The following is a 15301-nucleotide window of genomic DNA, read 5'->3' as shown; positions in this document are numbered from 1 at the left end:
CTCCCCTCCTTGTATTAACTTTCTAAAATGGGAAACAGAAGAAGGAGTCACGCGGGGAGTGCTCATCCTCCTCGAAGGCTCAGAGTGGGGTGCCTAAATGTGTGTGGATGTAACCAAGATGTGAAAAAAGGAGAGATAGGTAGTATGTTTGAGGAAAGGAACCTGGATGTTTTGGCTCTGAGTGAAACGAAGCTCAAGGGTAAAGGGGAAGAGTGGTTTGGGAATATATATATATATATATATATATATATATATATATATATATATATATATATATTTTTTTTTTTGCTTTGTCGCTGTCTCCCATGTATATATATATATATATATATATATATATATATATATATATATATGCGCGCAGGAGGATGGATGTGCTGGAAATGAGATGTTTGAGGACAATGTGTGGTGTGAGGTGGTTTGATCGAGTAAGTAACGTAAGGGTAAGAGAGATGTGTGGAAATAAAAAGAGCGTGGTTGAGAGAGCAGAAGAGGGTGTTTTGAAATGGTTTGGGCACATGGAGAGAATGAGTGAGGAAAGATTGACCAAGAGGATATATGTGTCGGAGGTGGAGGGAACGAGGAGAAGAGGGAGACCAAATTGGAGGTGGAAAGATGGAGTGAAAAGGATTTTGTGTGATCGGGGCCTGAACATGCAGGAGGGTGAAAGGAGGGCAAGGAATAGAGTGAATTGGAGCGATGTGGTATACAGGGGTTGACGTGCTGTCAGTGGATTGAATCAAGGCATGTGAAGCGTCCGGGGTAAACCATGGAAAGCTGTGTAGGTATGTATATTTGCGTGTGTGGACGTGTGTATGTACATGTGTATGGGGAGGGTTGGGCCATTTCTTTCGTCTGTTTCCTTGCGCTACCTCGCAAACGCGGGAGACAGCGACAAAGTATAAAAAAAAAAAAAAAAAAAAAAATATATATATATATATATATATATATATATATATATATATATATATATATATATATATATATATATATATATATATATATATATGAATGTTGGGGTGAAGAGGGTGGTGAGAGTAAGTGAGCTTGGGAAGGAGACTTGTGTGAGGAAGTACCAGGAGAGACTGAGTACAGAATGGAAAAAGGTGAGAACAACGGAAGTAAGGGGAGTGGGGGAGGAATGGGATGTATTTAGGGAATCAGTGATGGATTGCGCAAAAGATGCTTGTGGCATGAGAAGAGTGGGAGGTGGGTTGATTAGAAAGGGTAGTGAGTGGTGGGATGAAGAAGTAAGATTATTAGTGAAAGAGAAGAGAGAGGCATTTGGACAATTTTTGCAGGGAAAAAATTGAGTGGGAGATGTATAAAAGAAAGAGACAGGAGGTCAAGAGAAAGGTGCAAGAGGTGAAAAAGAGGGCAAATGAGAGTTGGGGTGAGAGAGTATCATTAAATTTTAGGGAGAATAAAAAGATGTTTTGGAAGGAGGTAAATAAAGTGCGTAAGACAAGGGAGCAAATGGGAACTTCAGTGAAGGGCGCTAATGGGGAGGTGATAACAAGTAGTGGTGATGTGAGAAGGAGATGGAGTGAGTATTTTGAAGGTTTGTTGAATGTGTTTGATGATAGAGTGGCAGATATAGGGTGTTTTGGTCGAGGTGGTGTGCAACGTGAGAGGGTTAGGGAAAATGATTTGGTAAACAGAGAAGAAGTAGTAAAAGCTTTGTGGAAGATGAAAGCCGGCAAGGCAGCAGGTTTGGATGGTATTGCAGTGGAATTTATGAAAAAAGGAGGTGACTGTATTATTGACTGGTTGGTAAGGTTATTTAATGTATCTGGAGAAGGCATATGACAGAGTGGATAGAGATGCTCTGTGGAAGGTATTAAGAATATATGGTGTGGGAGGCAAGTTGTTAGAAGCAGTGAAAAGTTTTTATCGAGGATGTAAGGCATGTGTACGTGTAGGAAGAGAGGAAAGTGATTGGTTCTCAGTGAATGTAGGTTTGCGGCAGGGGTGTGTGATGTCTCCATGGTTGTTTAATTTGTTTATGGATGGGGTTGTTAGGGAGGTGAATGCAGGAGTTTTGGAAAGAGGGGCAAGTATGAAGTCTGTTGGGGATGAGAGAGCTTGGGAAGTGAGTCAGTTGTTGTTCGCTGATGATACAGCACTGGTGGCTGATTCATGTGAGAAACTGCAGAAGCTGGTGACTGAGTTTGGTAAAGTGTGTGAAAGAAGAAAGTTAAGAGTAAATGTGAATAAGAGCAAGGTTATTAGGTACAGTAGGGCTGAGGGTCAAGTCAATTGGGAGGTAAGTTTGAATGGAGAAAAACTGGAGGAAGTAAAGTGTTTTAGATATCTGGGAGTGGATCTGGCAGCGGATGGAACCATGGAAGCGGAAGTGGATCATAGGGTGGGGGAGGGGGCGAAAATCCTGGGAGCCTTGAAGAATGTGTGGAAGTCGAGAACATTATCTCGGAAAGCAAAAATGGGTATGTTTGAAGGAATAGTGGTTCCAACAATGTTGTATGGTTGCGAGGCGTGGGCTATGGATAGAGTTGTGCGCAGGATGGTTGTGCTGGAAATGAGGTGTTTGAGGACAAAGTGTGGTGTGAGGTGGTTTGATCGAGTAAGTAACGTAAGGGTAAGAGAGATGTGTGGAAAGAGCGTGGTTGAGAGAGCAGAAGAGGGTGTTTTGAAATGGTTTGGGCACATGGAGAGAATGAGTGAGGAAAGATTGACCAAGAGGATATATGTGTTGGAGGTGGAGGGAACGAGGAGAAGTGGGAGACCAAATTGGAGGTGGAAAGATGGAGTGAAAAAGATTTGTGTGATCGGGGCCTGAACATGCAGGAGGGTGAAAGGAGGGCAAGGAATAGAGTGAATTGGATTGATGTGGTATACCGGGGTTGACATGCTGTCAGTGGATTGAATCAGGGCATGTGAAGCGTCTGGGGTCTGGGGTAAACCATGGAAAGCTGTGTAGGTATGTATATTTGCGTGTGTGGACGTATGTATATACATGTGTATGGGGGTGGGTTGGGCCATTTCTTTCGCATGTTTCCTTGCGCTACCTCGCAAACGCGGGAGACAGCGACAAAAAAAAAAAATACATAAATGCCCATAAACACACACTTATATACATATCAACATATACATACATGTATATACACAGACATATACATATATATACATGTCCATATTCATACTTGCTTGCCTTTATCCATTTTTAGCACTACCATGCCTCACAGGAAACAGACTCTTTGCCCCTGATTCAACGAGATAGTGCCAGGAAAACAGACAAAAAAGGCCACATTCATTCACACTCACTTACTAGCCGTCATGTGTAATGCACTGAAACAACAGCTATCTATCTATATTTCTGATGCCCATTCCCTTTAGCAACTCCCTTCCAGGGGTAGCAAAGACAAAAGGGTCTCTAAAACTGATGAACTCCAGTGCCACTTCTTAGCCTTTAGTGCCTCACTCTTAACAGGTAACAAGCACAGGGCAACCTTAGTGAAGTGCTTTCAGAGACTCCTACCTAATGTTCCTACCAATTCCTTCTACCTACTGCTCCTCCCAAATGTCTCAACCTACTGCAGAAGCTGGTGACTGAGTTTGGTAAAGTGTGTGAAAGAAGAAAGTTAAGAGTAAATGTGAATAGGAGCAAGGTTATTAGGTACAGTAGGGTTGAGGGTCAAGTCAATTGGGAGGTAAGTTTTAATGGAGAAAAACTGGAGGAAGTGAAGTGTTTTAGATATCTGGGAGCGGATCTGGCAGGAGATGGAACCATGGAAGTGGAAGTGAATCATAGGGTGGGGGAGGGGGCGAAAATTCTGGGAGCCTTGAAGAATGTTTGGAAGTCAAGAACATTATCTCGGAAAGCAAAAATGGGTATGTTTGAAGGAATAGTGGTTCCAACAATGATGTATGGTTGCGAGGTGTGGGCTATGGATAGAGTTGTGCGCAGGAGGGTGGATGTGCTGGAAATGAGATGTTTGAGGACAATATGTGGTGTAAGGTGGTTTGATCGAGTAAGTAATGTAAGGATAAGAGGGATGTGTGGAAATAAAAAGAGTGTGGTTGACAGAGCAGAAGAGGGTGTTTTGAAATGGTTTGGTCACATGGAGAGAATGAGTGAGGAAAGATTGACCAAGAGGATATATATGTCAGAGGTGGAGGGAACGAGGAGAAGTGGGAGACCAAATTGGAGGTGGATAGATGGAGTGAAAAAGATTTTGAGTGATCAGGGCCTGAGCATGCAGGAGGGTGAAAGGCGTGCAAGGAATAGAGTGAATTGGATCGATGTGGTATACTGGGGTCGACGTGCTGTCAATGGATTGAACCAGGGCATGTGAAGCGTCTGAGGTAAACCATGGAAAGTTCTGTGGGGCCTGGATGTGGAAAGGGAGCTGTGGTTTTGGTGCATTATTACATGACAGCTAGAGACTGAGTGTGAACGAATGGGGCCTTTGTTGTCTTTTCCTAGCGCTACCTCACACACATGAGGGGGGAGGGGGTTGTTATTCCATGTGTGGTGAGGTGGCGATGGGAATAAATAAAGGCAGATAGTATGAATTGTGTACATGTGTATATATGTATATGTCTGTGTGTGTATATATATGTGAACATTGAGATGTACAGGTATGTATATTTGCGTGTGGACGTGTATGTACATACATGTGTATGTGGGTGGGTTGGGCCATTCTTTCATCTGTTTCCTTGCGCTACCTCGCTGACGCGGGAGACAGCAACAAAGCAAAATAAAAAAATAATACTTCTACCTTATGTTCATACCTATTACTTTTATCTAGTGCTCCAGTCTAATGTTCCTACCAACTACTGCTATCTATTGCTCCTATCATTTTACCAAAAGATAGGACTAGTGCACAGTGCTCATCACAGAAAATTCTAGAATTATGATAAATGAACTGTGAGTTACATGTTATCTAGTGTAATGTGTGAAAGGAAAGATTGTATGTTTCTGGCCATTAGTCCACATGTGGGTGAAGAAAGAAAGAAAACACAGCAACCTAGGTATGAATACAGCAGCTTGACAACCCCTGAAGTGCTGGCTCACTACACTGATATCATTAATCTTCCCGATATCCAGGTGGGTAGTACTGGTAATATACCTCCCTGGTTGGTGGCTGCCTACCAACTCCTACCTCCTACCTCACTTCTTTCATTGTCCTTAGATCAAACTCAACTGGGCCAACAATTTTACAGACTTTCAATCCATTTAGGGCTGAGAATATATCTTCAGCTTTTACGTCAATAAGTTAAAGACTGTTTTCCTTCTAACAGCAATTTAATTGGGACAGGGACATGACTTGTGTCTTCAATAATCAATACAGATAATACAAAAATTCTGAAGATCTGTACCATGACTATATTGTCTTAACCAAGTCACCATCTTCTATAATTAATGGATCATCAAAACAGAATACAGCTGGATCTATTCATCTTTCTAAATCTCTAATGCCTGTTCCCCTTGGAAACTCCCTCAAGGGGGATGCCACAGCAAAAGAGTCTCCATAGTGCCACTTCTTTGCCTTTAATGCCTCACCCTCAGTGGGCAAATGGGAGAGAGCACCTCTAGCAAATTGTTTTTAAAGGTTCCTACCTAATGTTCTAACCTACTACTTCTACCTAAGGCTCCCAACTAATGTTCTATTTATGTGGCTGCCAGCATTCTGTCCACAAACATACAATCTCTCCTTGTCACAAAGAACAACTGACAAACACTTCACACAACTCATTCTACCTAACTCAATTTTTCTGAAGTGAAAGTCATGCACTAGCCCTGCCTTTTGGCAAAATAGTAACAGTAATAAATAAAAGTAGCAGGTAGGATCATTGAATGGGAGCATCAAGTAGAAACTATATATCTATTTATTTATTTTGCTTAGTCGCTGTCCCCCCCGCTTTTTTTCGAGCCAGCGAAAGGGAAAAAACAGATGAAAGAATACCCCCACCCACCCAATCCCAAAAAGAAAATTTACATACCTTCCACACGAAATATACATACCTATACACCCAAATGTACACATATAATACAAAACACAGACATATACATACATACAATGTACAAAATTTTTCTTCTGCCTTTTATTTATTCCCACGCCACCCGCCACACATGGAATAACATCCCCCCCCCCCCTCAGTGTGGAGGTACGCTAGGAAAAGACAAAAAGGGGCCCCATTCGTTCAAAACAGTCTCTAGTGTCTGTAATAATCCCCCAAAAACCACAGCCCCCTTTTCAATCCGGGCCCCACAGAATTTCCATTTTTTCCCCAGAGCTTTCACATGCCCTTTATTCAAACCCCCATTGCCCCAGACGTCGCCCCCCCACATACCACATTGATCCATTCACTCTTTTCCCTTGCACGCCTTTCCCCTCCTGCAGTTCAGCCCCCCCGATCACTCAAAATCTTTTTCACTCCTTTTTCCCACCTCCAATTTGGTCTCCCACTTCTCCTCGTTCCCTCCTTTCCCCCACACATATATCCCTTGGTCAATCTTTCCTCACTCATCTCTCCATGGACCAAACCTTTTAAAAAACACCCTCTTCTGCTCTCTAAACCACACCTTTTTTTTTTCCCACATCTCTCTTACCCTACTTTATTTACTCGATCCCCCCTCCTCACACCACATATTTCCTAAAACATCTATTTCCGACATCCCCCCCTCCCCGCAAACTCTACCCATAGCCCATGCCTCGCAACCATACAACATTGTTGGAAACCCCTTTTTCCTTCAAACATACCCATTTTGCTTTCGGAGATAATGTTTTCGACTTCACACATTCCTCAAAGGCTCCCGGGTTTTTGCCCCCTCCCCCACCCTATGATTCACTTCCGCTTCCATGGTTCCATCTGCTGCCCACATCCCCTCCCCTATATCTAAAAAAAATTTACTCCCCCGTTTTTCTCCATTCAAAAATTTTCCTCCCCCAATTTACTGCCCAACCCACTGTATCAAACCCGCTCTTATTCACATTTACTCTTAACTTTTTTTTTAATCTTTACCCAAAAAACCCGTCACCGCTTCTGAGTATCCAATGAAACCCCACCAGCGCGATCATCAGGAACAAAAAACTGATCACTTCCAAACTCTTTATCCCCAAAAAGACTGCTACTTGCCCCTCTTTCCCAAAACTCTTGCTTCAACCCCCCTAACAACCCCCCCCTCCAAAACAAATTTTAAAAAAAACCATGGGACATCCAAACCCCCCGCCGCAAAAACCACTTCAATGAGAAAAAAATCACTTTTTTCCCCTTTTTCCCCACGTACACATGCCCCACATCCCCGAAAAAATTTTCTTTACCTGCTTTCCCACAACTTTCTCCCACCCATATATTCTTATACCTTCCACGGCATCTTAAACCTACATATGCCTTTCCCGATATAAATGTACATACAAATCCATTTTTTTTCTAAGTATTTCTCACATACATTTTTCAAAAAAACACCGATCCCACATCCCTACCATTCTGAAACCACCTGCTCTTCCCCAATTGAGCTCTGTACATGCCTTTTACCCCCAATCAATACCCTCCCATATAATTTTACCAGGAACATCAAAAAACTTATACCTCTGTAATTTGAGCACTCACTCTCATCCCCTTTGCCTTTGTACAAGGACCATGCAACATTCCCCCCCCAATGCTCAGGCACCCCCCCATGAAAAATCATACTTTAAAAAAACCCTTCCCAAAAACCAGCCCAAAAACACAGCCCCCCCCCAATTTAAATTAAATTCCACGCAATACCTCCAAACCCCCCGGGCCCTGCCGGCTTTCACCCCCCCGCAAGTAGAAACCCCTAGATAAAAAACGGGGAAAAACTCAATCCACAAAACGAATCACACATCAGATTACGTCGGGGGAGAAAGGGGACTTTTGAAGAAAAATAAAAATTTTAACAATTTTTAACACCCCTTTTTTAAAAATTTATGAAAAACCCTTTCCTTTATACGAAGAGGTAATTTAAACGTATGAAAAAAAAGTTACTTGCCTGAAGAAAATTTTTTGGGAAAATGTAAAAGGTAAGAAAAAGTAACATTTTTTGATTTCCAAAAATTAAAATTGAGTTGTTTATATACTATTAAAAGTTTTTGTTTTCCCAAATTTCCTTAAGCTACAGATGAAAATTTCTAATTCCCACCAATTATGTGCAAAAAAAAATTTGTTTTTTTCTAAGAAAAACGTGAAAGAAAGAAAAACACCCAAAAAATTTAAAAAAGGGGGGATTTTTCCCAACATTTTTCCTCGGAGTCTTTGCTGTCTAAGTTTAAACCTTTAATGGTGATGTCTTTACAAGAAGGGGTTTTGATTTAATAAAAAGTGCATTGAATACTGGCCACTTTTGGAACTTTTCTTAATGCGATATCATTAAATCTGAAACAGAAAATGTTTTGATTTTCCCAAAACAAGTCTAAAAAAACAACTCATCTATTATAAAAAATAACAATTTCAAATTTCTTATATTTGGGTTTCTCTTTAAAAGTTATGAAACCCCCGCATCCCCTTTTAAAGGGGCTTCTGCAGTTGATGTTTCCCAGGGGTTTCATGAAAAAGGGAACGGGACAACAGGGGCCTGATTGGCCCCAAAAAGGGTTGTCTGAAAATTTTTTTTTATTTTTAACTCAAACATAAAAATTAAATTTCCATCAGTTCTTTTTAAACTATCTTTGGGACTTCCCATTGTGTACATTAGATTTTCTAGCCCTTCCCCTTGCCACTAATCTTTTCGTATATTTCTGGAAATTTTTTAAAAATTTATACCGAATTTATAAAAAAAAATTTATCCCTGGGGTTTAGGGGGAAAGAATATTTCCCCCAAACGTTTTTCCCTGCTTTTGTCTTTTAAAAGGGGGACTAAAAGGTGAGGGAGCGGGGGGCTGGAAATCCTCTCCTCTTTTTTTTTTTTTTTTAATTTTCCAAAAAAGGGAACGGAAAAGGGGGGCCCCTTGGGAAATATTCCCCCCAAAGGCCCAGGGTTTTTGTTCTTAAAGTACCTTTGCAAACGCCGGGGGAAAAGGCCCAAAAATTTTTTTAAAAAAAAAAAAAAGAAAATATTTGTCTAAACTTTTTTAAGGTTAAATTTTTCATTTTTTTACTTTTTTCGCTGTTCCCCCCCCATTAAACGGGTTTTGCACCCGGGAAAAAGAGAAAGAATGGCCCCAACCCACCCCATACACATGTTTTATACATAAAACCCCCAAAACATGTAAACCACAAGCTAAGGGGGGAGTTGGCGCAGGAGGATTTAAATTTCCCGGAAAGGAATGTTTGGGACAAAGGGGGGTGAGGTGGTTTTAACGAATGGGTAACGAAAAGGGGAAAGAAAATGGGGGGGGAAATAAAAAGAGCGTGGTTTTAGAGAGCAGAAGAGGGGTTTTTTTAAGTGGTTTTGGGGACCCTAGAGGGTTTAGTGAGGAAAGAAAAAACCAAGAGGAAATATGTGGGAGGTGGAGGGAACGAGGAAAGAGGGGGCCAAATTGGAGGTGGAAAAGAAGGAGTGAAAAAAATTTTTTGTGATTTGGGGCCTGAACAAGCCCGGGGGGTGAAAGGAGGGCAAGGAAAAAGAGTGAATTGGATCGAGGTGGTAAACCCGGGGGTTTACGTGTGTCAGTGGATTGAATAAAAGGCAAAGTGAAGCGTCTGGGGTAAACCATGGAAAACTTGTGCAAAGGGGTAAAATTTGCGGGTGTTGGGCGTTTGTAAAATACGGTTAGGGGGTGGGTTGGGGCCTTTCTTTCGTCTGTTTCCTTGCCTAAACCCCGCAAACGGGGGGAGACCGCGAACCAAAAATATAAAAAAAAAAAAAAAAAATTTCACAAATAATACCTTTTCAAATTTTTGTATACTTTAAAAATACATACACAGACATATACCAAAATAACACAAGTAATATTCATATTTTATGCCTAATCCAAATTTCCCGTCCCTCCCCCCCGCCACACAAGAAATGGTAAACCCCCCCCCCACACTCTTTTTATTACCACACATCTCTCTTCACCTTTCTATTAACTTACTCAATCAAACACCTATTTATAATTTATATCTATTTTGCTTTGTCGCTTGTCTCCCGTGTTAGAAAAGGTAGCGCAAGAAACAGGACGAAAAAAATGGCCAAACCCGCCCACATACACATGTATATACATACACATCCACACCACGCAATATACATACCTTTACTTCTCAATGTACACATATTATATAACACACAGACTATAATATATACACATGTACACAATTTCATACTGTTGCCTTTACCTGTCGGGCTCCCATCACCACCCACACACTTGGAATAACAACCCCCTCCCCCTCAATTATTTGTGTGTGAGGTACCATAGGAAAAAGACACACAACGGGCCCCCATTCGTTCACACTCGTCTCTACTGTCATGTAATAATGCCCATCCGAAACCACAGGCTCCTTTCCACATCAGGCCCCACAGAACTTTCCAGTTTACCCCAGAGCTTCACATGCCCTGATTCAATCCATTGACAGCACGTCGACCCCCACATACCACATTGATCCAATTCACTCTATTCCTTGCACGCCTTTCACCCTCCTGCATGTTCAGGCCCCGATCACTCAAAATCTTTTTCACTCCATCTTTCCACCTCCAATTTGGTCTCCCACTTCTCCTCGTTCCCTCCATCTCTGACACATATATCCTCTTGGTCAATCTTTCCTCACTCATTCTCTCCATGTGACCAAACCATTTCAAAACACCCTCTTCTGCTCTCTCAACCACACTCTTTTTATTTCCACACATCTCTCTTACCCTTACATTACTTACTCGATCAAACCTCCTCACACCACATATTGTCCTCAAACATCTCATTTCCAGCACATCCACCCTCCTCCGCACAACTCTATCCATAGCCCATGCCTCGCAACCATACAACATTGTTGGAACCACTATTCCTTCAAACATACCCATTTTTGCTTTCGGAGATAATGTTCTCGACTTCCACACATTCCTCAAGGCTCCCAGGATTTTCGCCCCCTCCCCCACCCTATGATTCACTTCCGCTTCCATGGTTCCATCTGCTGCCACATCCACTCCCATATATCTAAAACACTTTACTTCCTCCAGTTTTTCTCCATTCAAACTTACCTCCCAATTGACTTGACCCTCAACCCTACTGTATCTAATAACCTTGCTCTTATTCACATTTACTCTTAACTTTCTTCTTTCACATACTTTACCAAACTCAGTCACCAGCTTCTGCAGTATCTCACATGAATCAGCCACCAGCGCTGTATCATCAGCGAACAACAACTGACTCACTTCCCAAGCTCTCTCATCCCCAACAGACTGCATACTTGCCCCTCTTTCCAAAACTCTTGCATTCACCTCCCTAACAACCCCATCCATAAACAAATTAAACAACCATGGAGACATCACACACCCCTGCCGCAAACCTACATTCAATGAGAACCAATCACTTTCCTCTTTTCCTACACGTACACATGCCCCACATCCCCGATAAATACTTTCACTGCTTCCTACAACTTGCCTCCCACACCATATATTCTTAGTACCTTCCACAGAGCATCTCTATCAACTCTATCATATGCCTTCTCCAGATCCATAAATGCTACATACAAATCCATTTGCTTTTCTAAGTATTTCTCACATACATTCTTCAAAGCAAACACCTGATCCACACATCCTCTACCACTTCTGAAACCACACTGCTCTTCCCCAATCTGATGCTCTGTACATGCCTTCACCCTCTCAATCAATACCCTCCCATATAATTTACCAGGAACACTCAACAAACTTATACCTCTGTAATTTGAGCACTCACTCTCATCCCCTTTGCCTTTGTACAATGGCACCATGCAAGCATTCCGCCAATGCTCAGGCACCCCACCATGAATCATACATACATTAAATAACCTTACCAACCAGTCAACAACACAGTCACCCCCTACTTAATAAATTCCACTGCAATACCATCCAAACCCGCTGCCCTGCCGGCTTTCACCCTCCGCAAGTAGAAACTGCTAGATCAAAAACAGGAAAACTCTATCCACACACGAATCACACATCAGATTACTAGTCAGGGAGCAAGGACACTTTGAAGAAAAATGAAAACTTACTATTTTACACTCTAGATTTAAATTTATGAACACCCTTTCCTTTACTACGAAGAGGTAATTTGACGTATGAAACAAAGTTACTTGCCTGAAGCATTATTTGGAATGTAAAAGGTAAGCAAAGTAACATTTTTTGAGTTCACAAAGTTAAATGAGTTGTTTATATACTATTAAAAGTATTGTTTTACCAATCCTTAAGCTACAGATGAGATTTCTAATACACCAATTATGTGCATAACTAAAAATTTGTTAGGTCTACAGCAAAACAGTGAAAGAAAGATTAACATCCAAAAATTAACAAAGAGTGACTTACCTAACACTTTCCTCGGAGTCATGCTGTCTAAGTTTCAACGTATCCGTGATGTCTTTACGAAGAAGTGGATGATTTAATAAAAAGTGCATTGAATACTGGACACATTTGGTACGTATCTTAATGCTGATATCATTAAATCTGAAACAGAAAATGTTTTGATCATTCACACAATGCTACTAATCAATCTACTCATCTATATATAAAATAACAATTTCTATTCTCTTATATTTAGGTTCTCTTTCAAAGTTATGCAACCCCAGCATGCCTTTCATGGGGCTTCTGCAGCTTTGATGTTTACATGAGTTTACATGAGAAAGACAGACAACAGGAGGCCTGATTGGCTCACAACTAGGTTGTCTGAAAATTTCTTTTATATAACTCGACATCAAAAATTCAATTCCACTCAGTACTTTTTAAACCTATCATTGACTTCCCATTGCTGTACATTAGACTTCTAGTCTTCCCATTGCCACTGTCATCTATACGTATATTTCTGGCATTTTTCTCAAAGTATACCTGAATTTATAAAATATTTATCCCTGGGGATAGGGGAGAAAGAATACTTCCCACGTATTCCCTGCGTGTCGTAGAAGGTGACTAAAAGGTGAGGGAGCGGGGGGCTGGAAATCCTCTCCTCTTTTTTTTTTTTTTTTAATTTTCCATAAGAAGGAACGGAGAAGGGGGCCAGGTGAGGATATTCCCTCAAAGGCCCAGTTCTCTGTTCTTAACGCTACCTCGCTAACGCGGGAAATGGCAAATAGTTTGAAAAAAAAGAAAAAAGAAAATATTTGTCTAAACTTTTGAAGGTTATTTATCTATTTATTACATTTTGTCGCTGTCTCCCGCATTAGCGAGGTAGCACCAGGAAACAGATGAAAGAATGGCCCAACCCACCCACATACACATGTATATACATAAACACCCACACATGCTATCCACATGCTATGGATAGAGTTGTGCGCAGGAGGATGGATGTGCTGGAAATGAGATGTTTGAGGACAATGTGTGGTGTGAGGTGGTTTGATCGAGTGAGTAACGTAAGGGTAAGAGAGATGTGTGGAAATAAAAAGAGCGTGGTTGAGAGAGCAGAAGAGGGTCTTTTGAAGTGGTTTGGGCACATGGAGAGGATGAGTGAGGAAAGATTGACCAAGAGGATATATGTGTCGGAGGTGGAGGGAACGAGGAGAAGAGGGAGACCAAATTGGAGGTGGAAAGATGGAGTGAAAAAGATTTTGTGTGATCGGGGCCTGAACATGCAGGAGGGTGAAAGGAGGGCAAGGAATAGAGTGAATTGGATCGAGGTGGTATACCGGGGTTGACGTGCTGTCAGTGGATTGAATCAAGGCATGTGAAGCGTCTGGGGTAAACCATGGAAAGCTGTGCAGGTATGTATATTTGCGTGTGTGGACGTATGTATATACATGTGTATGGGGGTGGGTTGGGCCATTTCTTTCGTCTGTTTCCTTGCGCTACCTCGCAAACGCGGGAGACAGCGACAAAGTATAAAAAAAAAAAAAACATGCACATATACATACCTTTACATTTCAACGTATACTTACATATACATACACAGACATATACATATAGACACAAGTACATATTCATACTTGATGCCTACATCCATTCCTGTCGTCACCCCGCCACACATGAAATGGTAACCCCTCCCCCATGCACGCGTGCGATGTAACACTACGAAAAGACAACAAAGGCCACATTCATTCACACTCAGTCTCTAGCTGTCATGTGTAATGCACCGAAACCACAGCTCCCTTTCCACATCCAAGCCCCACAAAACTTTCCAGAGTTTACCCCAGACGCTTCAGATACCCTGGTTCAATCCATTGACAGCACGTCAACCCCAGTATACCACATCGTTCCAATTCACTCTATTCCTTGCACGCCTTTCACCACCCTGTATGTTCAGGCCCCAATCGCTCAAAATCTTTTTCACTCCATCCTTCCACCTCCAACTTGGTCTCCCACTTCTCCTCGTTCCCTCTACCTCTAACACACGTATCCTCTTAGTTAATTTTTCCTCACTCATTCTCTCCATGTGACCAAACCATTTCAGTACACTCTCTTCTGCTTTCTCAATCACACTCTTTTTATTACCACACATCTCTCTTACCCTTTTATTACTTACTCAATCAAACCACCTATTTATATTTATATCTATTTTGCTTTGTCGCTGTCTCCCGTGTTAGCAAAGTAGCGCAAGGAAACAGACGAAAAAATGGCCAAACCCGCCCACATACACATGTATATACATACACATCCACACACGCAAATATACATACCTATACATCTCAATGTACACATATATATACACACAGACATATACATATATACACATGTACACAATTCATACTGTCTGCCTTTACCTGTTCCCATCACCACCCCACCACACATGGAATAACAACCCCCTCCCCCTTCATGTGTGTGAGGTAGCACTAGGAAAAGACAACAAAGGCCCCATTCGTTCACACTCAGTCTCTAGCTGTCATGTAATAATGCACCGAAACCACAGCTCCCTTTCCACATCCAGGCCCCACAGAACTTTCCATGGTTTACCCCAGACGCTTCACATGCCCTGGTTCAATCCATTGACAGCACATCGACCCCCATATACCACATCGTTCCAATTCACTCTATTCCTTGCACGCCTTTCACCCTCCTGTACGTTCAGGCCCCGATCACTCAAAATCTTTTTCACACCATCTTTCCACCTCCAATTTGGTCTCCCACTTCTCCTCGTTCCCTCCACCTCTGACACATATATCCTCTTGGTCAATCTTTCCTCACTCATTCTCTCCATGTGCCCAAACCATTTCAAAACACCCTCTTCTGCTCTCTCAACCACACTCTTTTTATTTCCACACATCTCTCTTACCCTTACATTACTTACTC

General features: G+C 41.8%; 1 protein-coding gene across 3 annotated transcripts in view; it reads right to left on the bottom strand.

Annotated features, from left to right (window-relative positions):
* The window catches only part of pds5 (cohesin associated factor B pds5), a 221918-nt gene that overhangs the window by 128278 nt on the left and 78339 nt on the right, over positions 1-15301 (bottom strand). For all 3 annotated transcript variants that reach the window (XM_071665508.1, XM_071665507.1, XM_071665509.1), the window contains exon 8: positions 12395-12532. In XM_071665508.1, the coding sequence (XP_071521609.1) occupies positions 12395-12532 (138 nt within the window). The remainder of the gene's footprint in view (positions 1-12394; positions 12533-15301) is intronic.

The sequence above is a fragment of the Panulirus ornatus genome, chromosome 10 (genome assembly GCF_036320965.1).
Source record: "Panulirus ornatus isolate Po-2019 chromosome 10, ASM3632096v1, whole genome shotgun sequence".
NCBI classification, from domain to species: domain Eukaryota; kingdom Metazoa; phylum Arthropoda; class Malacostraca; order Decapoda; family Palinuridae; genus Panulirus; species Panulirus ornatus.
The sequence above is the reverse complement of the archived record's forward strand: the minus strand, read 5'-3'. Positions and strand labels throughout refer to the sequence as shown.